We start from the raw sequence: 25,153 nt of genomic DNA on the forward strand, positions 1-25,153 counted from the left end.
CATTTAAAACTCTTCCATATATATCAACGATACAAACATTTTAAATTGTTATCTTTATTGGTGTGGTCTTTAGGATTGAACAACACTTTCTTGTTACTCATCACATGTGGCTGAGTTAATCATTCAGAGGCTAGGGTGACTCTTGTAAAGACACTTAGAGGGAGCTTCAGCATATTCAAGTCATACACAGCAAAACCTGGAGTGTTGAAATCTCAGTGTTAAACATTTCAGAGTTGATTTTAAGCCCCTAAGTGTTAATTCAACTTCATTCTGAGTGAAATGGTCTTCAGTGTTGGAGTTAGTTGACAGTGTTAATGCATTCAGTGTTAGTGTAACTCTGTAGAGAGTCAGTTGATCCAAACACTTTACACTGCCACTTCAAATCTGGGTTGCAGAGCATTGTGTGTTTAGATGTGTTTTAGGTGTTGTTAGATGTATTCATGTGTATTTATATGTTGCCTGTTGTACATTTAGAACTGCTGGGATTCATTTGCTCATGTTTTTGGTGGATTATTGTTGTTTTTGATGCACACATCTGCACCATGAGTGACATTGTCCATTGCGTTATAGTCTTCCCACATGCAGTTAGGCCTGATCTAAAGTGACGATATTAAGGTGGCTCATATGGATAAATGCCTCCTAATTTAGCAGAAGGCTTTTTTTTCCCCATGCATATCAGAGAACCCATGACTTTGCTAACCTTGCAAAGATGTGAGAGACAGAACGTTCATCCAATTACACTCCAAGTTTTTTTTCAAATCCTCTGCCCTTTCCCAAACACTTAGTATTGAAGGTTTGCCAGATGGATGTGTGAAACAAATCCATCTGACATGTCAGGTTAGGGGGAGGGACAGTTTGATGGAGAATAATTAAATTAATGTTAAAAGTTGCAAAAATATATCAAAAGTGGCAAAAATGTAAAATGCAAAAAGTATCAAAAATTTTTTAGGAGGGTCAATAAAGTGTCACTCAGAAGGAAGGAAGCAGCAAAAATGGAAGGGGGTAAAAGATGGCAACAAAAGCAACAAAAATTGATTAAAAGACTCAAAAAGAAGAGGCACAAAATTTGTGGGGAAAAAAGGGTGAAAAGGGGTTAAAAAGTAGTAAGAATAAATAATTCCAACATCAGAACCGAATTAAAGCTTGATACACTTTCAGGTTCATAATGAGGTGTTAAACTGGTAGCCTGGATGTTAGCACCAATGTGACTGATCCAACACACATGTAGCGACATCATCAATTAATCACAACTAGGACCCATTCTCTGGATTTCTCAGGAGCCCAGCCCATTCTGTTGACAGGCCCAAGTATGAATACTAATACCCCTGCTTTGACTTCAACTCAGCACTGAAAATGAATGGACATAACACTTTAATGTGTTGAAAATACACTATAAAGTGTAAATAAATAACACTGTGAGTGTTAGGAATTAACACTATAAGAGAGTTTAACTATCAACACTTTCAAAAGTGTGAATTCAACTCAGAACCTGTGGGACTTAGGGAAATTGTTACATTTAACACTGTGGGAGATGAACACTGACAGTTCTGCTGTTCAAAGTCTGGAATAAAAGCCAACCTGGTGTATAAGCCTCAGTCTGATCCCAAGTGGACAAAAGTTTGAAACCAGTGGATCTCAACTGGTGGTTCAGGACCCAAAAGTGGGTAGCAGAGCTGTTTTCAGTGGTGAAGATGTACATGGTTTGAAAAAATAGAAAATCAAAAAGTCCATGAAGGGCCTGTACACCAGATTTTGTTTTCTTCCATTTCTCTATTTTGTCATGGTTTGCACCATCGGAGGTCCAGACTTCACTATTCTTTCATTAGATAAACTGACCTGTTGAAAGTTTTGAGAAGTTTGGGTCCAGATTTGTCATGACGGATTTGGTGGTTAGTCTTAAGGCCAGAGTATTTAATGGTTTAAACCATTCTCCTGCATGATGAGTTCCGCTTCATTCAGGAAGGACGGGCTCGCAGCCTGTGAGTCACTCTGCCCTCCTCCGCCTGTCAGTGTGTTTCCGGTCTGACTGTGTTTTCAGTCAAACAAGCACTCAACAGTAACAGTAAGACTAACTTCCCATTTTCTTCTGCAAAAACTCACGTCTAATAACTTCTATCTTACTCAGAGACCCAGACCATTGGCATGGCAGTCACCTGAAGTCAGATGAAAATTGGGAATTAAAAGCCCTGTTATCATGGAACACATGGTCAAGTCACTCCAGTATATAAGCCACAGCCTACTTTTTAGATGGGAAAAAATATTCTACACTAGATACACTACATTTTATGGTAATATATCAATCACGAAAAAGTGATATTATGTGTATAAAAAATGCTCAAAGGCTCAGCAGATATACAAGGCAGGCCACCCAGATATAATCTATGAGGGAAATGCTGCAAAACCAGAGAACTGCCTCTGTTATTCAATGCTAAAATGCACGGATGTATATATTTATATGTGTTAAGGCGAGGGAGAAAATGCAGACTAGTGCACATATAATTCAAATGTTTATAATCCTGAAACCCAGGTAGGTACATTTATGACAATGTGCACTGAACACAATAAAATTAGTTCAAAAGTAATACTTCATAGTAGCATGAATCTGAGAGTGAGGGTGCAACCAGCTTTATGCTATAAAGGAGGCTGGAGGAGGTTAAACTTTGCAAGGTACAGCAGCAGCATGGTGCATCAGCATTAATGCAGGCAGGGATTAGTGAGAAATTCTTCATATTTGAATACATCACTAGCTGTGATTGGCTGAAGGAACTGGGAGGCAATAACTGGTATCAGCTGATCATAGCTGAGTGTATGACTACCGTGTCTTGCATGAAAAAACGCTGAGCTTCATCTATTGGCTTGCAGTACAACTAAACTCACCTGTAGCTATTGCTTCATTTTCCGCACATAACGCTGGTTGTTCATGTGCTTTGTAAGGTTATGATTTTCCACGAATATAATAAATCCAGTCTCCATCCTGCTTTTCCACTAACTGAGATCTGACCACCACCTTCACGTCCCACTGTCAAAGACTGAACCCCAACAAATACCTGGATAAATCCTTTGATTGTCAAAAGCTATGCCACTCCACTAGTCTTAATCAGAAGCCTTACAGGCAGAGTGCACTATATCAAAAAAGTAGGATTTCAGCATCATGCAAAGTACAAAAGAAACATAATTATAATGTTATTTGAATAGTGTAATACATCTCAACTACCTGAGAAAAACAAAGGAATCAACAAAATAGAATCCTTAAACCCTTGTTTTAGGCATGCAGTAAAAAAAGCTTTTCTTTTGTAATTTCAGGAAAAAATGAAGACAGATTATTCTTTGGAGAAGGACAGAAGGGCTCAAGGAATCTCTATTGTGAGTAAAGTCAAACAGCAACATCCGCATCTTGTTGCTTTACTGCCCAAGCTCTTTTCCTCTCCTTTTGTTTCTCCAACATCCTGTGTTTTTATTCTGAAAGTATTTGATCCACTGTATTTTCTCTATTTCAAACTCCCTGCCTCTGATTCAGCTTTTTTTAATTTTCACTTTTAAGGTAGAAAATGGTTACCGTCAGAAAACTGAATCTTTGGCCTCCAAACCAGAAAACTGTGATATGGAGAATGGCAAAGCACCTACCCAGCACCCTACCCTGTTTGGAAAATACCACCAGAGCCTTCAAACCCTCAAACCTTTCCGCTGGTCCTCACCAAAGTCAGTGATTTATGACTTATTCACTCTGATTTAAGACTTAACAGACATAAAAAAAGTTTAATTCAGCTGCCTGTGACTGTTGGACATATTTTTCCCTCTGCAGAGTTTATATTGGGTCATGTTTCTTTTTCTAGTCCCCACCCTATAGACAATGCAGGTTTCCTCTCCTTCTGCACCTTTGTTTGGATGACCCCCATGATGTGGGCCTTGTTCAGGAACCGGCTGGACATGAACTCTCTCAACCTGTCCCCATTTGATTCATCCAACACCAGCGGAGAAAGGTCAGACCATTTTCCTGAAAATGTTGGCCACCAATTCATTCTGCAGCTGTTCCAGACAAAAATAACACCATCATTTATCCACTGATGTAATCTATAATGGTTGAATAAGTTTATATCCTGATAACAAAAGATTGAAGAACGTGTCATTTTGCCTTTGCGATTGTTTAACTGTTAAACTTCATTAATAACTGAACAAGGCTAGCAGCGTTGACAGTAGTTTGTTTCTCGTTCAGGCTGCGGAGACTCTGGGATGAAGAAGTGGCGAAAGTCGGGGAGGAGAAGGCCTCTTTGGTTCGAGTGATTTTTCGTTTTCAGAGAACCAGGCTGATTCTGTCTGTCCTTATTGGTATCTTTGCCATGATAGCAGCATTTATTGGCCCGGTAAGTGTATCTGCTTTTCATGAGCTATACCACTTTTACTTCCTGTAGTTCTGTATGCCATTCAAAGTACCAATACTTAGAAGGTATGTTTGCATGATGTATAAATAAATCATGGTCAATATGATTGAGCTATTTTGACAACACAACCCCTCTTTAGTGCCAAAGTGGAAACAGATTTATACGAAGATATGTCAATTAAATAAAAATATATAATGTAAAATAAATGACTGCATAAATATTTACTCCTTTCAAATCAGTATTTAGTAGAGTCACCTTTGACTATAGAGTCTGTGTGGATAGGTCTCAAACAGGCCAGCACATCTGGACACGGCAATTTTACTTCATTCTTCTTTGCAAAACTGCTCCACCTCTGTCAGGTTTCACAGGGATCCTATGTGAACAACCCTTTTCAAGACCAGCCTCAGATTCTCTGTTGGATTGAAGTCTGGGCTTTGACTCAGCCATTCCAGAAAATTTACCTTGTTGTCTTTAAACCATTTCTGTGAAGCCTTCTCTGTATGCTTCGGGTTGGAAATTAAATCTTTTCCAAGCCATAGATCACTTGCAGACCGAATAAGATTGTCTTCCAGGATTTTTCTTATGTTTATACAAGCTATCCAGGGCTGGCTGTCGAGAAGCATTCCCACAGCATGATGCTGCTACCACCATGCTTCATGGTGTGGATAGTGTGTTCGTGGCAATTTGCAGTGTTTAGTGTCTACCAAGCATAGTGTCTTCTCTGATGACCAAAAAGCACCATTTTGGTCTCACCAGACCAAAGAACTTTCTTCCACTTGACCATGGAGTCTCCCACATGTCTCACACCATAAGACATGTGGGAGACTCCATGGTTTAGATTTCATCTGAGTTTTCTTTAACAGTGGCATTCTCTTTGCAACCCTCCCATTATGCTTTGACTGGTGAAGAACCTGAGCAAAAGTTTTATGCAAAGTCTCTCCCATCCAAGCTGCTGAAGCTTGTAACTCCTTCAGAGTACTCATAGGTGTCTTGGTGGCCTCTCTCACTAGTCTCCTTCTTGCACAGTCACTCAGTTTGTGAGGACGGCCTGATGTAGGCAGATTTACATGTGCCATATGTGCCACATTTCTTGTGCAAATGTAAATACTTTTCTTCTTCTCTTTGAGTACTCCAGCTTCCTCCCACCAACAAAAGCATGCTTGTTAGGTTATTGGTGGCTCTAACTGACTGTAGGTGTGAGTGTGAGAGGGCCTGGTTGTTTGTCTCTATATGTCAGCCCTGCAACTGTCTGCAACCAGTCCAGGGTGTACCCCACCTCTCGCCCAATGACAGCTGGGATAGGCTCCATCCCCTCGGACAGGATAAGCGGTGTAGAAAGAGGGTGGCTGGACAATTGCTCTATATGGACAGTTGTGATAACCAAATATCCTCCAACGGGAGATCAGTAGAAACACATCTTATCTTGACATTAGACTTTCTTCCAGTTGACCTATTATGTCACATGCCAAATAATCAACCTTTAACTTCTAAACTAAATTAACACCTCCTGATAATCACACACTGGTTTTATTGATGCGTATATACAGCATTAGTGCCATAAAACTTAACCAAACCCTGTACTAATACTCTAATGCATAAATGAAGCTGGTAGCTGTGTTCATAAATGTATGTAAGTGTATCATACATGTCATGTCAGTGAACTGGGTGCTGTTCAGTGTGCTTTCAAAAACTCCAACAGGATTTCCAATGATGAAACAGTGTTAAACGTAACCCGTGTTAGAAATATACATCAACCTTACTAATGCATGGGTCCACTCAAGGCTGTTTAAATATCTTAATATGTATTGCTCTATTCAAGCAACCAAACCCTTTCTTCTCTCACAGGCTGTTGTTGTCTATGAGCTCCTAAACTACGCTGAAGACCCTGGAAGCTCTACGGTGTTACATGGTGTTGGTCTGGCCTGTGGTCTCTTCGTCTCAGAGTTTTTTAAAGCTTTCTTTATCTCTCTGCTCTGGGCAATGAATCTGCGCACCGCAGTCCGACTGAAGGGCGCCTTCTCTTCAATGGCCTACCAGAAAGTCATCTCTCTGAGGGTACACAGCGGTGTTTCAATGGGAGAGGTAAAGAACTTAACTGTTACATACATGTGTGTTAATATTTAAATCACGCTGCCTACATTTCTCTTCTCTGGTTTCAATCATCTGCTTTGGCTTTGTGTGATCTTGTATTATCTTACCACGAATTTGTGATTGATGGACATAAGAAAGTGTGATGATAATATACCTTGCAAGACCTTTTATATGAAGTACGGTAGCCCTAAATGCTAGTCCTTTCATACATTCGATTCACTCAGTTTGGCAGAAGTGCCTACAGAATCAGTAACAGTTGATCTTTAAGTTGTTAGATGAAATTAAACCAGGCCAGCGAGTGTAGCTCACATCAGTGGTCTAACATGTCACTTATGGCAAACTTCCAAACTAGCTCTGAGGAAATATTAACATGGAAGCTGTGCATCAAGAACTCTGTAAAATGGGTTTCCATGGCTGATTAATGGCTGACACAAGCTTCACATCATCATACAAAACGTTAAAAGTTGGTTGGAGTTGTTTGTAGGAGGCTGGATGTTCTTTACAGAGATTAATGATGCTCCAATGTCTGACAGGATGGTGGATTAGTCTGACTTTGACTGATGCCAGGAGAGAAATTCATACCAATATTTAAATGTTGTTTAGTTTGTTGGAAGATTGGGCTATGGTCTGGAGATAATTTGTAGGGTTTGGTCCTAGTCCAAGAGAATGGGCATCTCTTTAAAGTTAATTCTGTAATGCTTTTTGTCTTTATTTGATACCAAAGCTATGGAGAGACGATAAATGTTAGACTTGGCCACAACAGCTGCAGTGGTATGACTTGTGGACAGACACGTGACTAACATGAAGTGACTACTATGGTGGACATCAGAAGTACTGCTGTTGAGTCGACATTAGGCCACAACACATTTAGTCAAGAATTGTGTATAAGGTTTATTTCAGAGCTGTAAAAATAACAAAAAATGAATTAATAGAATTATCCTACTTAAAACAAATGTCCGTGACTCTATCAAACACTCTTTATGGACAAAAGTATTCAGCTGCCTGACCTTTACACCAACAGGGACAGTAATGAAATTTCAATCAAATAAATGCACTTTAATATGGAGTGGGAATGTGTGCCCATTCATTCTGTAGAGCATTTATGAGGTCAGGCACTGATGTTGGATGAGGCATTTGGCATTGGACTTGGTGATGTGAGGCTCTTCTTGCCTGCAGGAAGAGGGAATTCCTCGGGCCTGGTTGAGAAAGTTGGGCCTTACTCCAATTAAATAGATTACCCTGCATATCTTGCAGACTGAAGAATGGATGATCTTTGGTTGGAAGAAGTTCTTTTAGTTTTATATTAGCAGGAGGGGGCACTGAGTTTGTCCTATTGTGGGCATGTTATGGAATGAGTGAAGGCATGAGGCACTTTTATGTGGGTCACTTGCTTGTTGGCAGTAAACACAACAAATGGACTTTGTCTCCCCAAAGTTAGAGTGTTGATACGTCTAAAACAAGTCTAAACAGAAACCCCTCAGCCCAAGCATTGCTGCGTGGACTCTGAAGGACATTAGTGGTGTTTGTTTGGTAAAAGGCAATAAAAGACATTCATTAATGATCTGCATAAGTGGTTACCAAGTGGTTAGCATTACTTAGGGTGAGTTTGGAAAGACCATGACACTTAGGAGAAGAGAAACACAAGGGTCACTGCTGTAGGGTTTACACACACAAACATCATTTATTTTACAAAGGAGTTGTCTGCACAAACGGCAGTTTGAGTGATAAACTTATAATGAATAAAATCAAACCGTTCTTTTCCGTAGCAATCAGTACTTTTACATGACGTTACAAAAAGTCAGAGTGGGAGCTGTTTAAGACAATGGCACTGAAAAATAAAATAATAAAGGGGATCTGTTAATTTTCCAGAAAAAGCAGCATTTTGAGGGAAAAAAAATCTCTTAAAATGGAGATTGTTAAGTTGTACATCTACAAGAAATCAAACTCAGAATTTTTGAGTTTGAAAAGTTTTAAATTTATTTTAATGGCAAGTTTAAATCATAAATGTATAGAAGTATAAAGTTGTAAATTTGAGAGACACCAAACTGAAACAGTGGATGGGTAACTCCAGTGTACAGAAATGTTTGTTTTAAATTCAGATGATGCTAATGACTCTGTGCTACAATCACACGTATGTTCTTATTGCATCATTCCAGTAAAAGATATTTCATTGCAAGGGAGTGCAAGGAAAACATTTTAATCTGGTTAAACTTTCTTCCATGCAATTGGCTGTTTATGACTTTATTCTCTAAAAAATTCTAGAATATTTACAACTTTCTGAACATAAAAATTTTGAGTCTTCCTCAGAAATGTATGACTCTTGAAACTTGAAAATTATGATTTTTTTTCTAAAAAGAACTGATCCTCTTCAGTTTTTATATTAAAATGACCCCAATACACCATTCTAGTTTAAAAATCAGTGGCAGTCTAAAATAAAAGTAAGAACTGTCTAGAAATGCACCAAGAGGTGCATCAGTGTCAGCAACAAAGAGCTGCTGGTTTGATTATTATCACCTAAATAGTAGACTGTAAGAATAATTATAATCAAAAAGGCCAGATTATTTTAATGGACTATATTGCAACGGGCCTTTTACTGAAAACAATACATCAGACAATAAACTTAACAATCAAGACAAAATCATTGTCGTTATGGACCTAAAGATGGCAGATGCAACAAAAACATCACATTTCTGATATCCATGAATTAGGTGATTCATCCTGTTGTAATAACCTTAGCAGTAGTCAGGATAGGTGAAGTCACTTTATTGCAGCTGGCCTATTGAAAGCTACGTGACACTGTGTGATTTCAAACTGATTCTGATGTGGTTTTTGAGTTATTTGGCTGGTTTCGCAGTTGGACTGAATTTCAGCCTGATCCTGTGTGGGGCCTGAAGGCCACAGCAACCTTTATATGATGTTACAAACGTGGTCGGATTAATGTCCGACATGCATGTCAGAGTTAGTGCAGAGCCACAGGGAGTTCCCTTAAATTCAACGCATTTTATTTATCTAAATGTTCAGTTAGTGTCTGACATCATCATGACAACAGCAGGAATGTCTGTCTGATTTTCTTTTCTGCACTGTTATGAGAGATATGAATGAGCAGGAAATGTCTGCAGACCTTCAGCTGACAGTGACAGCTGACACCCCCCTCAAAGCAGCTGTGGTTAACACTCCCAAACTTCAAACTAAATGATTAAAGATATCTAAACTAAGGTTTAGATACTTAACCAACTAAAGGATGAGACATTCATATGGTGATGTGGTCAAGCATGTCTCAGTAAAATGACTGCTCAGTTAAATCATCCTGATGAGGTCAGTATTACATGATGAAAAAGATAATCCACTTGTTTATCAAACTTAAAGAGATAAAGGCTTTGACTAACAGTAATGACTAAAATATAATAACTTTAAATGGAATTAAACTAGAATGAAACTTTCAAGGTTAAACATGACTAAAATGTGACTAAAACTGATATGCATTTTCCTTTAAAGACTTTATCTGAAAAAGCTGCCAAGCTAACATTGGATTATTAGCAGTGCTACTCTTTCAGAACAAATGTTTTCATGTTGATTTGAACATGGTTGGACAAACTTTTCTCACAAATGCAACTTTACTAAAAGTGTATTTCTGTCTTTCTCTTCTGACCAGTTGATTAATGTTTTGACCAACGATGGCCACAGGCTGTTTGAGGCCGTGTTGTTTGGGAGTTTCGTGCTCTGCTCTCCTGTGCTGTTTTTCGCATGTGTCATCTACTCCTGCTTCATTCTGGGCTACACCGCGCTGACCGGAGTCGCCACCTACATCATCTTCATCCCTGTTCAGGTCTGTACATTAGAAATTGCTCACACAGCTGACACTGGTGGAAATTTATATCCATTAAAGGCCTTTAGATTTTTTAATGGGGAAAGTCACAGTCAGAGCGTAAATGTGATGCTCTAAGATGATCAGATGTGGTAAAACAAGAAATGAACTGAACTGTGTGGTCAAGAGCAGTGACGTTTTTTCTTCCATGTTGCACAATCTGTGCTCAATCTTCTTATTCCACCTCCTACTGACCAATGACCCTTAAAGCTCTGACTCTGACTAATTTTCAGATGTATAATGAAAAAAAAAATTAAAATAAAAAACTTGATTCAACAATGACAAACCACAGAATTGTTTGTGGTCACCAGTCTGCTATGTGTCACTGTATTTACTGTAAATGCTTTACTTGTTCAATTTTAATCATTTTAATTAACTTAATCATAAAATTAATTAAGTTAATTAAAAATCTTCTTATTTTTTTCCATTACCACTAATCACTACTTTTTCTGCCTTTAGTTCTTCTTGGCCAAACTCATCACAGGGTTCAGATGGAAAGCCATAGTAATAACAGACAGCCGAGTTCGTACGATGAACGAGATCCTCAACAGCATCAAACTCATCAAGATGTACGCCTGGGAGGATTCCTTTGAGGAGAAGGTCGCAGGTATGAAGTTCACCACATTTTCAGACAATCTTCCCCTTAAATACGATATAAAGTCAGTATTTGACAGTTTGACTTGCTTAAATATCATGATTTATTGTACGTTCATATAAAATGTATTTCTAACTGACTGAATGTTTTACTTAAAGCTCAGAGGCTAGAAAAATACCAGTCAAAATATAATCTGCTGACTCAGTCTTAAGCTGGACAGTGAATGATTTTTATTTTTTGTAATGGTTAATTAGACAACTTAGTAGTTTTTGTTGGGCTGTCAAACAATTACTGTTTTTTTCATTGCGGTCCATCTCAGTATTAGTATCGTCAATCAAGAATAATCTCCTTTTTAGTTTTCTGCTATTTGTATTGAAAACTGTTTTTTTTTTCTCTTTGTTTTTTGTACTGTCCAAAACTAAGGATAATTTACTTCCTGTTTGGATACTTCTCTGATTTTATTTTGAAAGAAAATAAGGAGGAGTAGAGGGTACCCTTTGAGATTTTGGCATAAACTTAAGAAAAAGGAACTTGTTATGGATTGAAAAGGAAATAAGGTGATAATAAAAAGACAAACGTTTGATAATTCAATGTTCAGATGACTTTTGTGAGTTTTATTTTTTTATTGCTGACGGACATAACTTTTAATATTTCCAATTTTAAGACACTTTTGGAGACCAGCACGTTTGACTTTAGTTAAAACTTTGGCAAACATAACAGAGGGAGTTTACTGACTCTGTTAAAGTTGGTTTCTGTTTCTATTTGCTCATAACAAAATCTAGAAATCTGACTTCTGAGATTCATTCATTTTGAAATTCACATTTTTCTCCTCAACTTGGCCCAAAGATATACGTTTATTATCTATCTTAAAAGATAATAGTCAAGATTGACAAGCTTTAACTAATTAAATTTTTTTTTAAATATATTTTTAAAATTTTTTATAGAGATTAATCAAATATTTGGCTCTTAAGGTAATATTTCAGACAGAACAACATTTTGAGTATTTAGTCCTCCTAACAGTTAGAGGGTAACTTTATTCAAAAGGAAGGGGTAAATATGAGCACACATGCTTGAGGATGTTAAAATACTATAAGTGAAACAATGACTTTTTTTAATGTTGTGCATTTTTGATAGAAATGACTCCAGATGGTGACAGCAATGTGACAAGCTGTACCATCATGACCAGTTAGAACTGTGACCTATGAAGTTGTGACCTCTGGTGAACCCTGTCATCCAAGGTCCATGATGTGTCAACATGCTTCCAGACCACTTTGTTTACACTGTGGGAACTATCTAGTGTTTGAACACTTATTTGAGGTTTCTGCAACCAGCTTAAAACTTAAATTTTTGTTACAAAGAATGCTTTGAAAAAAAACTTTTAAAAATATATTTTATTATTTTCACCATGTGTACATTTGCTAGGGTATAACAAAATCATACAATCACTACCAAACTCCAACCACATAATCCCAGCCCCCTCCTAAATAACTAATATTGTTTAACAACACATGTAAATAAATAAATAAATGAGAAAAGAGAAAAGCAATGAAAGAACAAATAAGTACAGCTATGAAATAATAAACAATGAATTAAATTTAAGTTCTTGGAAAAACATTAGTGATTACAAAAAAAGTTACAAAACAATTTTGTACTAAACAAACAGCAGATACTGAAACAGCGGCATATTTATAGAAGGAAAAAGGATGAATAACATTTTCAGTTTATTGAGAACCTCACATTGTCTACAGATTCTCTGTCCTCACTTCAACATGTCAGTCATTAAGACACCTCTGGAAGTTTTCCAGGCACGACACTTAAGTGAGCCAGAGGTCTTGGAAAATGTGGCCTTGGTTTTTCTAAAGTCTCTCTAAGGGTAGAAATTCAGAAATCTGATCTAGAAACATCTTAAAGGTCAGGGAGAATTTATTTTTCCAAAATATGGCAGATTATATTATGGTAATTATTAACTGACATTTTTTCTGATCTATTTGGAAAACTGGTTTATTATTTAGTAAATAAACACTGGGTTTTAAATCAAACTCTACTTTTAAAACTGATTTAGTGAAATGAAGAATTGAATTCCATCATTTTTCAACAAATCACAACGCCAGAAAAGATGCATAAATGTTCTTGGACTGTTTGGTGAGATATAGTTGGATGTTTTATGAATCCCTAATGGAGTTAGATAGAGATGGTAGATGAATTTAAAGTTTCTTTCTTTAATTTTGTTACTTGAAATATGTACTATGTTTAAAAAAAAAAAAAATTCATGTTTTTTCATTGAATTCCATCCCCAAATCCTTTTCCCAAGTCTTAACTACTGAAAGAAACCATGAATGACTTCCTTTTAATAATACATTATAAAAATCTGCAAATTTATCTTTAATTACTGATGATGACATTTTTACTTCAGATTAAACTCAACAGATTTCTTTTGATAAGTGCAAGAAGAGCATTTCATATTTTTAAATATTATTATCAGGAATCTTGTACAGTGTTCTTACTTCAGGAAATGACTTAATTTTTATATTTCTGTTGAACAGCTCTTGTTTTAAAGCTAATTTACTCCACTCACTTTTATTAACATTAGGAAAATACTTCTGTAAGTCTGGATTGTGATGGAACGTTGCGTAGACGGAGGTGCCAGTGGTTATACCAAAATTCTTAGCACAGTGCTAAGAAATCCTAAAATGTACACAGTAACTTCAACTAAACACAACTCATGTGAGTTAACATATCTACTTGGCTCAAACTACTTCAACCATTAATGAAACTGAGGAAAGCAGATTATTCAGCTCATCCATATGTGCTCACTTCCTGTATTTACTGCAGTATTCAAAATTAATTTACGGGCATTTACATGAGCACACATCTTTATAAACTTATCATTTGTTGCATTTTATTTTCTATATCTAACTCTCAGCTTACACCTCAAAATTTACAAATTATAAAACCATTTTCAAAATGAATAAAACAGTCAAACCTTCTTAACATGATAAAAGTGTACAAAACTAATGCGTCTCATGCAAATTAACCGCATGTTTTTCAGAGGACAGCCGTAGGCCAGCATGTAGAAAAGGTTCTGTTTCTCTAAATGTGATGTACCCTCTATTGCAGCTTTGAGGAAAAAAGAAAAAAAGCAGCTGAAGAGGGTCTGTCACATCCAGAATCTGAACACCAGCATCACTGGCATCATCCCCACCGTCGCCACGGTTCTCACCTTCATCGTGCACACTTTGATTGGTTTGAGTCTAAACACGTCTGATGTGAGTATTAAAGTAGAGCGGCACATCTACAATGACCTGTGCCAAGAGGCCAGCGCTGTAAATTAAAGTTAATATTAAATGAGTGTTTTCATTATTAACTTTCAAGTAATTTAGACCAAAAAACCCATAAAAGAAGGTGCGTCAGTAAACTCAAACACAAGCCCTGTGTAGAAAAAAAACTTTTGGTCTTTAAAGCATTGATGCTCCGATTAAGACAAATAAATAAGCTTTATGTATTTGCATGTATTTCCAGGCCTTCACCACCATCGCCATCTTCAACTCCATGAGGTTCTGTCTGGGTCTGATGCCTCTGTCTGTGAAGACTTTGGCTGAGGCCGCTGTGTCACTGACAAGACTGAAGGTAACTCTGATGACTTTTGATCACTGCTCTGTGTAACATGAAGATGCTTTTGCTATGACAGCAAATGACAGCAACAATCTACAAGGCTATAATATTTTAACTTAAGTCACTTAAGTCAAATTCAATAATCATAAACAGCATTAGTATTGGTTAGCCACTGTGACATTGCCCATTGATTATGTGACCTTTATAAGGCTTTAGTTAATGCTAAAGGTCTTTAATACTGGAGCCAGCAGTGGTCATATTTGTGAAAGACAGTGGTGCTGAAGAAAGTGCACTAATCATATCATGTGATTGCTTTTTAATGATCTAATAAATTCTGCATCTTTTTCCATATCTGAACCATTTAGCATCATTTAAAAATAAAATGAGAATAAGTTATTCTTTGATATGACAGTTAGTAGAACTACTGAATACAACAAAAAAAAAGATAATCTTATCTACATACAGACTTTCTGATGAGAAACTGAATCTTACTCTAACTTATGATCAATCTATAAACAAAGAGGTGCAACTGAAGCAATTATGCATAATGCTTAATCTCAGTTTAAATCAAAATGGGTGAGTTATACAAAAAAGATACCCCACTGTAGCTCTGGAGGCCAAAATTTTGAGCCAGGTTTGAACAGTTTTAGTTCAGCAGCAAAAATGGGCATTTTGATATGAGACCTGAAGGTAATTCTTCAGTTTATGGAGCCGTCTCAAGTGGACACTCGGGGATCTGTAGTTTTTTTTCAAAAACTTTCACAGCCCATCCAGTCATCATATTCAGCCACCGCACTCCAAATTATGCAATATTTAAACAATGAATCACATATGGTGACCTCAGGGAGACTCAACATGGACAGAGAGCCCTTATTTCTTTAATTTATCAGACTCTAAATGTTTAACAGTTTAATAAGCTCAGACTTCTCAGCATGAGGCCTTAATGTTGGATCCAAACAAACTATTTTCTCACTCCTGTTTTCATAGCTCTGCCCTAGAGGCTCTGAGAATGTGTCCAGATTTTGTGACTAGAAGTTTAAATAGCAGAACCTCTTTCATGATAACTGAAAACATTAAAAAGGCTTAAAAAAAACCTATCAATTTAATGTTTGGCTCTTTCAGAAATTACTGCTGATCAAAAATCCAGAACCCTACATGATAGAGATGAAAGACAGCAACTCGGCCATAGAGATGAAAAACGCCACGCTGTCCTGGACTAAACTGGATGGTCAGACCGACTCCTCTCCCAGCACGGCTAATGGAGTGAACGGACACAAAGTGGAAGAGACGACAAAGAATGACAAGACTGAATCTCGGCCGACTCTGAGAAACATCTCCTTCACACTGCCTAAAGTGTGCTTTACCCCTACTAAGGTTTAACAAAGTTGGCTTTATTTTGATAATGATACTTACAAGTATACATGATGTGCTTTTTTCTGAAAGGGTAACCTGCTTGGAGTCTGTGGCAATGTGGGCAGTGGAAAGACGTCACTGATTTCCAGCATTTTGGAACAAGTAAGCCTGTCCCCTTTTGTCTTTAAGTTATTTTATCTCTACTTTTTTGACTCAGATTATTCTCACCAATACCACAGTAAAGTAAACAATATATAGTTGCACCTCAATAAATTAGGATGTCATCACAAAGCTTCTTTATTTCAGTTATTCAGTTCAAAAAGTTAAATTCATAACATATAGATTCATTTCACACAGACTGATATATTTCAAGTGTTTATTTCTCTTAATTTTTATGATTATGGCTTACAGCTAATGAAACCCAAAAATTTAGTATCTTAGAAAATTAGAATATTATTAAAAAGTTCAATCATCTAATCATCAATCTAATTATCTAATTAACTCCAAACACCTGCAAAAGTTCCCTGAGCCTTTAAATGGTCTCTCAGTCTGGATCAGTAGCTACACAATCATGAGGAAGACTGCTGACTGGAAAGATGTCCAGAAGGCAATCACTGACACCCTGCACAAGGAGGGTAAGCCCCAAAAAATTCATTGCTAAAGAAGCTGGTGGTTCACAGAGTGCTGTATCCAAGCACACTAATGGAAAGTGGAATGAAAGGAAAAATTGTGGTTAAAGAAACGTGTGACCACAACAAGGATAACCCCAACATCGAGAGGATTGTGAAATGAAGCCCATTCAATAATTCGGGGAAGCCTCACAAGGAGTGGACTGCAGCTGGAGTCAGTGTCCATAGGCTACATGGACGTCTTACCTGGGCTAAGGACTAAAAAGACTGGACTGGTGCTCAGTTGTCTAATGTCCTCTTTTCAGATGAAAGTAAATTTTGCATTTAATTTGGAAATCAAGGTCCCAGAGTCTGGAGAAAGACTGGAAGGTGGTCTGGTGTAAAATTTTAGAGCACTTCATGCTTCCCTCTGCTGACCAGCTTTATGGAGATGCTGATTTAAATTTCCAGCAGGACTCGGCACCTGCCTACACTGCCAAAAGTAGCAATTGCAGGTTTAAGGACCATGGTATCCCTGTGCTTGATTGGCCAGCAAACTGGTCTGACCTAAATCCAGTAGAGAATCTATGGGGTATTGTGGAGAGGAAGATGCGAAACACTGGACCCAACAATGCAGAAGAGCTGAAGGCCACGAAGAGAGTAACCTGGGCTGTAATAACACCTCAGCAGAGCCACAGACTGTTCGCCTCCATGCCACGCCATGTTGCTGCAGTAATTCATGCAAAAGGGCCCCAACCATGTATTGAGTGCTGTACATGTTCATACTTTTCAGTAGTCCAACAAAGCTAAAAATACTTTTTAAATTGGTTTTAAGTGATATTCTAACCTTCTGAGATACTGAATTTTCATTAGCTGTAAGCCATAATCATCATTTTTTTAACTGAATTACTGAAATTAATCAACTTTTTGATGATATCCTAATTTATTGAGGTGCACCTGTATATATTACAAAAATATTTTTCAAGTCACCTGAGTGAAGTATTAACAACTTGAAGGAATAAAAGTCAGGAGAAAATCAGAATTAAGAGCATGGAAGTTACTCCTAATGCTTTGAAATAATTAACAAAAATATTAACACATTTATTCTGAATCAAAGTGTTTCTACCATTAAAAAAGGAAATGGGGTTGAGGAACAAATCAAGGTTCTGCTGCCGTTGGTTGTCTGTAGTTTTGGCCTGATCAATATGAACTCTGGTGATACCGAGTGAAGACCAAACTGACTCATTTCCTCTAGACCCTCTCCTTCAGTCACTCAGCACACTCCACCTTTGGACCCACAACATAGCTCCACACAACAGACAGAGGACTCACTTTCACACAAACAACCAGAATTAATTAACAGCTCAGTGGATAGTTCAGTGGTTTACATTGCAGACTGGGGGCTTGAATCTTAGTCAGAGCACAATGACTGTCTAGCCAACAATACACGCATAACCCTGTATACGACAGCTTCGCTTATAGTTGTCTGTTTTTATTCCATAGATGCACCAACTTCAAGGCTCCATTTCAGCTAATGGGACATTTGCCTACGTTTCCCAACAAGCCTGGATATTTCATGGAACTGTTCGAGAAAACATCCTGATGGGGGAACCTTTTAACCAGGCCAAGTAATTACATCACACTACCCAATTAAATGACAACATGTAGTCTTTGCAGTTGGAATTTTTTAAATGTGAAATAGCATGTGTGAATGAAAATCATTGCAATTTTCTGCATGACTTTTACATCCTGCAACCGCTATGGAATCAACTTGAGCTAGTTTGAGCAAGTTACTATTGTGCCTTCTTGTAGTTGCTCTATGTCACATTTATCTGACAGATTGATAGATTGTTTAATAAATCCATCCCCCCAAAAAATCAACCCTTAAGGGCAACTGAATGAATGTTCTGTCTGTTAAATTCATTATGAACCAATCCGATTAATAAACATGATGTAATAAGCATGCAACAACACTGAAAAGTAAATTAGTTAACATAAGCTGGACAAAGACAGTCTGGCTGCAGACCGTACGTCTCTGATGTCCAATCTCACAGACTGCTCATCTGAGACGCTCTCCTTCAGAATGAAAGTGCTGTAATTTGCCAGTTCAACCTATTAGATTTTTTAAAATTCAACTTTATTCATAAACAAAGTCTGGCAGTTACATTCATGAAAAAAACACATTGCAAACATCACAGACTTAGAAACGTTTCATCAATGAAACAGGGAAAAATATCAGATGTCTGATTTGAGATTAATAAACCCATTTTAGTAGCTACACAAACAGTGGCTTGCTTAAGCTTTGTTAGCTTTAGCTAATGCTAACATAGCACCACTAACTATATAATTAACGGTTCTACATAAACCAATGTAGCTAAATAAGCTTTAGCAATATTAGCTTTAGCAAACAAAGCTAAAGCTAACGTTGCTAAGTAGATTATGTAGCCAGTTTGTGAGCTTAGCTTTATAGATAATGTTAGCTACATTATCCACGTTGCTTATGCAGCTAACGGAGCTAGGTAAGTGATGCTTGCTGCGATAAAATGTTTTCATGGAGGACGAGCTTTTTTCCTGTTGGCAGACTTTTTACTCTGCTTAATTAAACATTTTGTAATCCCGTTTTGCAGGTCAGGGTTTTAAGTTTTGGTATCCTAACTGTCGTAATGCTTTGTGTGCCTAAATTAAACTGGATGAATTCATAATCTGTTTAAAATGTGTGAAATATCGAAAGCATGATACATGTGATGTATGTGATTCTAACTTCCACACATGCACACACAAACAGCTGTTTCATGCATCACCCAGTGCAATCCAAAGATCATTTTAGTAGGTCCTTTGGTTTGGAGGCCATACCAATTTTCCTAAGGCCTTACCGTGTCCCCTAGACCCAGCAGGGCCAAATTACATGACAGACAAATAAGCAAAATTATACTAAAACAAATGACCTTTGGATACGCACAGGTTTATTGTGATCTCTGAACAGCGTAGCTCAAGACCCCCTCCTCAGACAGAACAATGGGTTTTATACAGTGTTAAAAGTTCTCACCTAAGCTGGCTCCTGATCCAATCACAACAGTTCTTCGGCTGTCACAAAGTTACCCATCATTAGAACGCTTATCCAATCAACATTAATGTTGCAGTGAAAACATCACATGAACATCTGGCAAACATTCCTTTGGCGTATTCTTTGGGAGTCCACTCTTCCTTTCCTGGACTTTAACAGCTAAAGTTGGCAAAAACAAGTCCATCAATGTAACTTTCATCGGATAGGCTTGATGTGGCTGTTTTCAATATCCTAACAATTCCTGGAAAAGGATATCTGTATGTCTCTGTGTGTGCGTGCTTGCATTTGTGTGTGGGTCTCTAATGTGTGCTTCTAGTCTATTTGTGTGTGCTTCTCTTCTGACCTAATGTTACATAAATATATATATATATATATATATATATATATATAGCTGAATATATATTTTCTGTATAATAGCTATTTACCTAGACTCCACAACGTAACTGTTACCTAAACCATTACCTTTCCCCTAAGCTTAATCTGATTTTATTTTGAAAGTTTTCACATTGAAAGTTTTTCCATTCTGACAGACAGCTTCTCACATGAACAGTCTTGAGAGAGAGGCCATCATGAACGGTCTGCAGCCAGACGTATCTAGAATATGCAGCTATATTCATGTACATGTGTATACACAATACTTCACTGTCAGTGGAGCAAGTTAGTAAATCAAACCCTTGCCAAAACTGGTCTGAAGAACTGCAAACACATATTTTTTTCACCAAGAATAGCTTTCAGTATTGATCTTTACTTAATTAAGCTCTGTCCAGCTCTGATAAAACAGCCTGCATCTATGCCAATCTCTCCTCTGGTCACCATTTTTTTATAGGCTTCCTGTCGCTTCAACTAAACCATGCCTGTGTCATCTGCCTCCCCTCATAAGATGCTGATTGGTACGGCCATTCTCTGACCATGAACAAACATTTCACCCTAGAGCTTTGGAAGATGGAGCCCTTATCTGCCAACATTTAGGTTTTGAAATACAGGAGTTTCTAGGGGGAGGAGGGGGTGTGAACAGGTGCCAGGAGATGTGTCTTGATGGAACACTTTTTCAGCTATGTATGAGCCACACAGGTGTAGGTTTAGCTTAGGTCAGTGGTTCTCATATGGTACGCTAGTGTGCCTTGCACAGTGTTGGTGTGTCTTAGGAATTTGTACAATCATTCATAATTACTACCACGATAGATTAACTTAAGTTCAGTCAGGACCACTTTGTCAAGAAACACAAATGACATCTGTTTATAAATAGTTTTTCTTTGTCTGCAGTTATAAATGTGCACTCATAGAAATGTACAAAACGCATTATTATGTATAATAGAATTAGCTTAATTTTAGTAGAGCCATGAAGATCACAGAAGCTTCCCTGGAGAAATGTGGGAGGTGGGTGGGAGATGGCCAAAAAATACAGGACAAACTCTGGGATAAACGGGAATATAGGCAGGTATGACATAACGTCCACTGTATTACATACATGAAATCTGGCCAATCCATCTGCTTTGCAAGCTTAATGTCATAAACCAAATAATGACAAAATTCGGCAAACAGCAATAGAATGATGAAAATGTGGACAACTTTAAAGCATTGTACATTTCATACATCCAACAGAACATAAATGGTATCTTTGTCTGTTCAAAACTGTTTTCACTCAAGCATTTGACATGCTGATATCTTTGTCTTGTGTCATCTTGGCTTTCTCCTCCACATTTATTCTGTTAATGGGAAATTAATGTGAATAAAAGAGCACAAGAGTGTCAGAGCATGCACAGAATGCAGTGGCCTGTTTAGGACTGATTGAGATCTATAGATGCAAGTAGTCCCAGTTGCACAATCTATGTTTTTTTTGTTTGTTTGTTTTTTTGTTTTTTTGTCTGCCTTTGAGAATTTGATGTAGTATGATTCTTGTTGGTCTAACATGCTTAAATCTATTTTTAAAGTTTTTGTCAGGTTAACTTTAAATACACTTTTTTACATCATGGGAATTTGTTGACTCTGACTTCTGCAGCTGCTTTTTTACATCATGTCTTACATCCTGAGACCCCCATCCTGTGGTCTGATAGGGAAAACTTCCTGCTGTGAGGAGCATGAACAGGCAGCTCAGGGAGGCTGGTGGAAATGTTACAGGAATTGTATTGAGTGGTTATGCAATGAGGATGTACAGAGAATTGTGACCTTTAAATTGGAATAGATGATATAAAGTATGAGGAGTTCCTACATAGCTCATAAATAATGTTAAAGTGTTACCCTTGTTCCTCTTCTCTGCAGTGACTCAGACTATAAAAATTTGAAAATGTCTTCACTGTGCATGTTTCACGTGAGAAATGTTTAACTGGGGGAAAGTTCCTCTTATCTCTGAGCTGGCATCTGTCAAAGTAGTCAAAGGTTATATCTCTTATCTAAGAGGATAATCACAGGTAAACAGTCTGTGCCATGCTGCAAAAGCAAAACTGCAGATGGCATCTTTGTTCGATATTTTGATGAGTCACATCTAACAGGTGTTTATGACGGTGGTTAGGCTGTAGTAATCTGTACTCAGTGACTGCTCATAAAATGGCATTAAAGTCCTTTTATATGCACACAGCCCTGACAGTATTTTGAACATTTAAGTGCAGTCAGCTCCTGGGTCGCTCTGTCTCACATGTCATGCACATAGGGGGCTCTCAGGAGGCAGGACATGACATAAGCCGGACACTGTGAAGTCACAGTGTAATGTTTTAATTATTTGGGAGATGGCAGATGATGGATTTTGCCTTTGAAACAATGCTACATATCCACCTTATCCCTAGCCCCCATGATTCCTTGCATGAAATATGGGCGCAACTTCCGGTCCCTTATATCTAAATAGGACTTTGCATTGCTTCATTGATGTGATTATTTGAGAAATTTGGACATTAAAATATGTAACTTTCGACTGCTTCACCTTTAACAGGACAATATTATTATTTCTCCGCCCTCTACTAAAGAGTACAAAGTGACAACAATACCTCGGATAACCTAGACAAGCATATTTAGCTAACTTTATTAGCTTCGTATCAGTATAGTAATACACGATCGCATTTTGTTAAATGAGTTTGGACACCAACTTCACATAACATTTCTAGTTTGTGGGGTTGCTGAAATCCTTATTAGCTACCAATTAATCCCCTTTAAAATGTGGGAATTATTTTAATAAAATTATCCGTGACTCAAGTTGTCAGCTTTTCAGTTTGGTAAATGTCAAGTTTGAAATTCATGATGAATTAATATTGAAAGAATTACATCCCAAATGCATTTAAACAGTGAACAGCATGTTTAAAACAGTGTTGTTAAAGACATATATTTAACTTTGTCACGTTATTAGTACCATGACCGAAGTAACAGGTACTGAGCATTACAGAAAACATCATTTAACATTCAGCTCATTTAACTTTATTAAGTTAACAAAAATGAATGATTGTTTATTGCAGCAAATACGTATCTATTTCAGAACACCCATTGTTGACGCTAAATCACTTTAGTAAGCCCTTGGAAGAATCGCGTTTCGCTATTATTGTTACCCCCCCAGGAGTAATGTGGTATCCACCTTATTTACTTACTTACAGCTTACAATACAAACAATGTGAACATGTGATTACAAAAATATAGCAATATTTACAAATTTGCAGTGAATTCCTATCAAACAACTGTCATTTTTAGTTAGCACCTCTCGTTAGCTGCTCTATTAAAATACATGTATTTATTTACTTCCGCCTTAGCACCGGAAGTTTCGCCCATATTCAGATTTACAGTAGCGGCCCCAGGAATGAGGTGGATAGATAGAATAAATATTAGATTTCTAACTTAACGAGTAGAAAAGAGCATACTGGTGAGCGGAAAAGACAATGAAACAAGCTTATCACGTGAGCAGAGATCTCACTGGTCACTTAAATCTTGAAGGTTACTTTAATTTCCCAGAATACTTCCTGCTGCATTCACACATCAAGTTATTTACTGTAATTTTATTGTGAGTGAAAAATGTATATCACATTGAGTTTCCTTTTATCTGTAAAAAAGCTTTACATTACTGTTTGACTAACTGCTGCTAAGACACTGTATTAAAGACAGCTGTTTTTATAGCATTTCTTGATGCTCTAAAAATATCCCTAAGGTATTCATAACCCTCTAATTTCATAGGTTATGAATTAAATTGAATGATTTAGATTTAGATTTAAAGGATCAGCATTGAAATAGCTATTTTCAGTGCATTTTAGCTGGCTGTTCCTTGATTTTGATGTCATTTATTGTCCTTTTCCACAGATATGACAGAATCGTGGATGTGTGCAGCCTCAGAGCTGACCTGAAAATCCTGCCATATGGAGATCAAACTGAGGTTAGTGCTCTCTGTTGTTTCTGTAAGCCTAAAAAAAATGCAGTTTAAACAATTAGACTGAATTTATTCCCTTTGGGATGTCTCATGATCTCCAACGGTAACCAAAACTGAGTCAAACCTGTTGCACCAGCTATGTATCAGCGAAGGATTAAGTTATGGTTTTAAGTCCATTTAAAATATAAAATTGAAACCTGTTAAGTTGTAACTGAAGTTGTGTCTTTGCTTGGTTGTACTCTGTACACCTAAGATCTTTAAAAGTAGAGCATAGCACCCAAGCTATCCAGAAATAAAGTCCCAGAAATTATATTTACTCTTCTTTTGAGGAGAGAGAGTAAAGCATTTTAATACTGTGTTTGTCAGAGTGTGCTGGTTTGTCTGTGAACTGGCCAAGGTCATTAGGCCTACAGTTAACTAAATCTAACTAAATAACTTAAATAAAAACTAAGCTTTACCAAAAAACAAAACTAACTAAAACTGTACACTGCGCCTATAAAACTAACTAAAACTGTATACTGCGCTCATTATAATAACTAGAACAAAATTAAATTGGAGAAAAAATATCCTTAGTTTTAATCTTTGACACAACCATACTGACTGGCACCTACACCCAAGTCTGGGGAGTGTAAAATTGCCTGAATTGATTGGTTAAGAATTCACCCAGTGGTAGTTTTATAACTGGAGTTGTATTCAAACATCAACTTTAAATAAATAAATGTTAAGTGGCGAGTATCATGTTTGAATATGTTTGTAAAAATGTATGATGTTCACTCATCTCCCACCATGTATTTTTAAAAAACTAAAACTAACACTAATACTGATAAAAACTAAATTAAAACGAAGCATTTTTGGCAAAAAAAACCTTAACCAACAACCAGCAGTAGAAACGGATTATAAAATAAACTAAAACTGAACACAGAAAGTGAAAACAAAATAAAATGAAAAACTAATGAAAAATCCTAAACTATTATAACCTTTAAAATGACCGATGTCTGAAAATAATTTATGCTAACTGCCTCTGATCCTCATGTTTTACCGCATGTCTCTCCCCATTCTCTTCCCCATTTCCGAGTCTATCCACTATCCTTCCTCTATCAAATAAAGGCATGAAAAGGCCCAAAAATAAATCTTTAAAAAAAATAAATAAATAAAATATTGTCTCCACTCGTGGAAAATGAAAGTATGGGTTGTCAATTTATTTTTGAGGGACGTAATCACAGGGAGTGCATTGCTATCACCAACAGCCA

The 25,153-nt window shown here is 37.1% G+C and overlaps 1 protein-coding gene across 1 annotated transcript in view; it reads left to right on the top strand.

The window, feature by feature from the left end:
* Positions 1–25,153, top strand: part of abcc12 (ATP-binding cassette, sub-family C (CFTR/MRP), member 12) — a 46,435-nt gene that overhangs the window by 3,406 nt on the left and 17,876 nt on the right. The window contains exons 2-14 of the mRNA XM_041789549.1: positions 3,304–3,363; positions 3,542–3,699; positions 3,834–3,980; positions 4,214–4,361; positions 6,225–6,461; positions 10,123–10,296; positions 10,795–10,942; positions 14,048–14,196; positions 14,450–14,557; positions 15,665–15,895; positions 15,986–16,057; positions 18,007–18,131; positions 23,837–23,909. Coding sequence (XP_041645483.1) covers positions 3,310–3,363; positions 3,542–3,699; positions 3,834–3,980; positions 4,214–4,361; positions 6,225–6,461; positions 10,123–10,296; positions 10,795–10,942; positions 14,048–14,196; positions 14,450–14,557; positions 15,665–15,895; positions 15,986–16,057; positions 18,007–18,131; positions 23,837–23,909 — 1,824 coding nt within the window. The 5' untranslated portion in view covers positions 3,304–3,309. The remainder of the gene's footprint in view (positions 1–3,303; positions 3,364–3,541; positions 3,700–3,833; positions 3,981–4,213; positions 4,362–6,224; positions 6,462–10,122; positions 10,297–10,794; positions 10,943–14,047; positions 14,197–14,449; positions 14,558–15,664; positions 15,896–15,985; positions 16,058–18,006; positions 18,132–23,836; positions 23,910–25,153) is intronic.

Source organism: Cheilinus undulatus, linkage group 1 (assembly GCF_018320785.1).
Source record: "Cheilinus undulatus linkage group 1, ASM1832078v1, whole genome shotgun sequence".
In the NCBI taxonomy this organism is placed as follows: domain Eukaryota; kingdom Metazoa; phylum Chordata; class Actinopteri; order Labriformes; family Labridae; genus Cheilinus; species Cheilinus undulatus.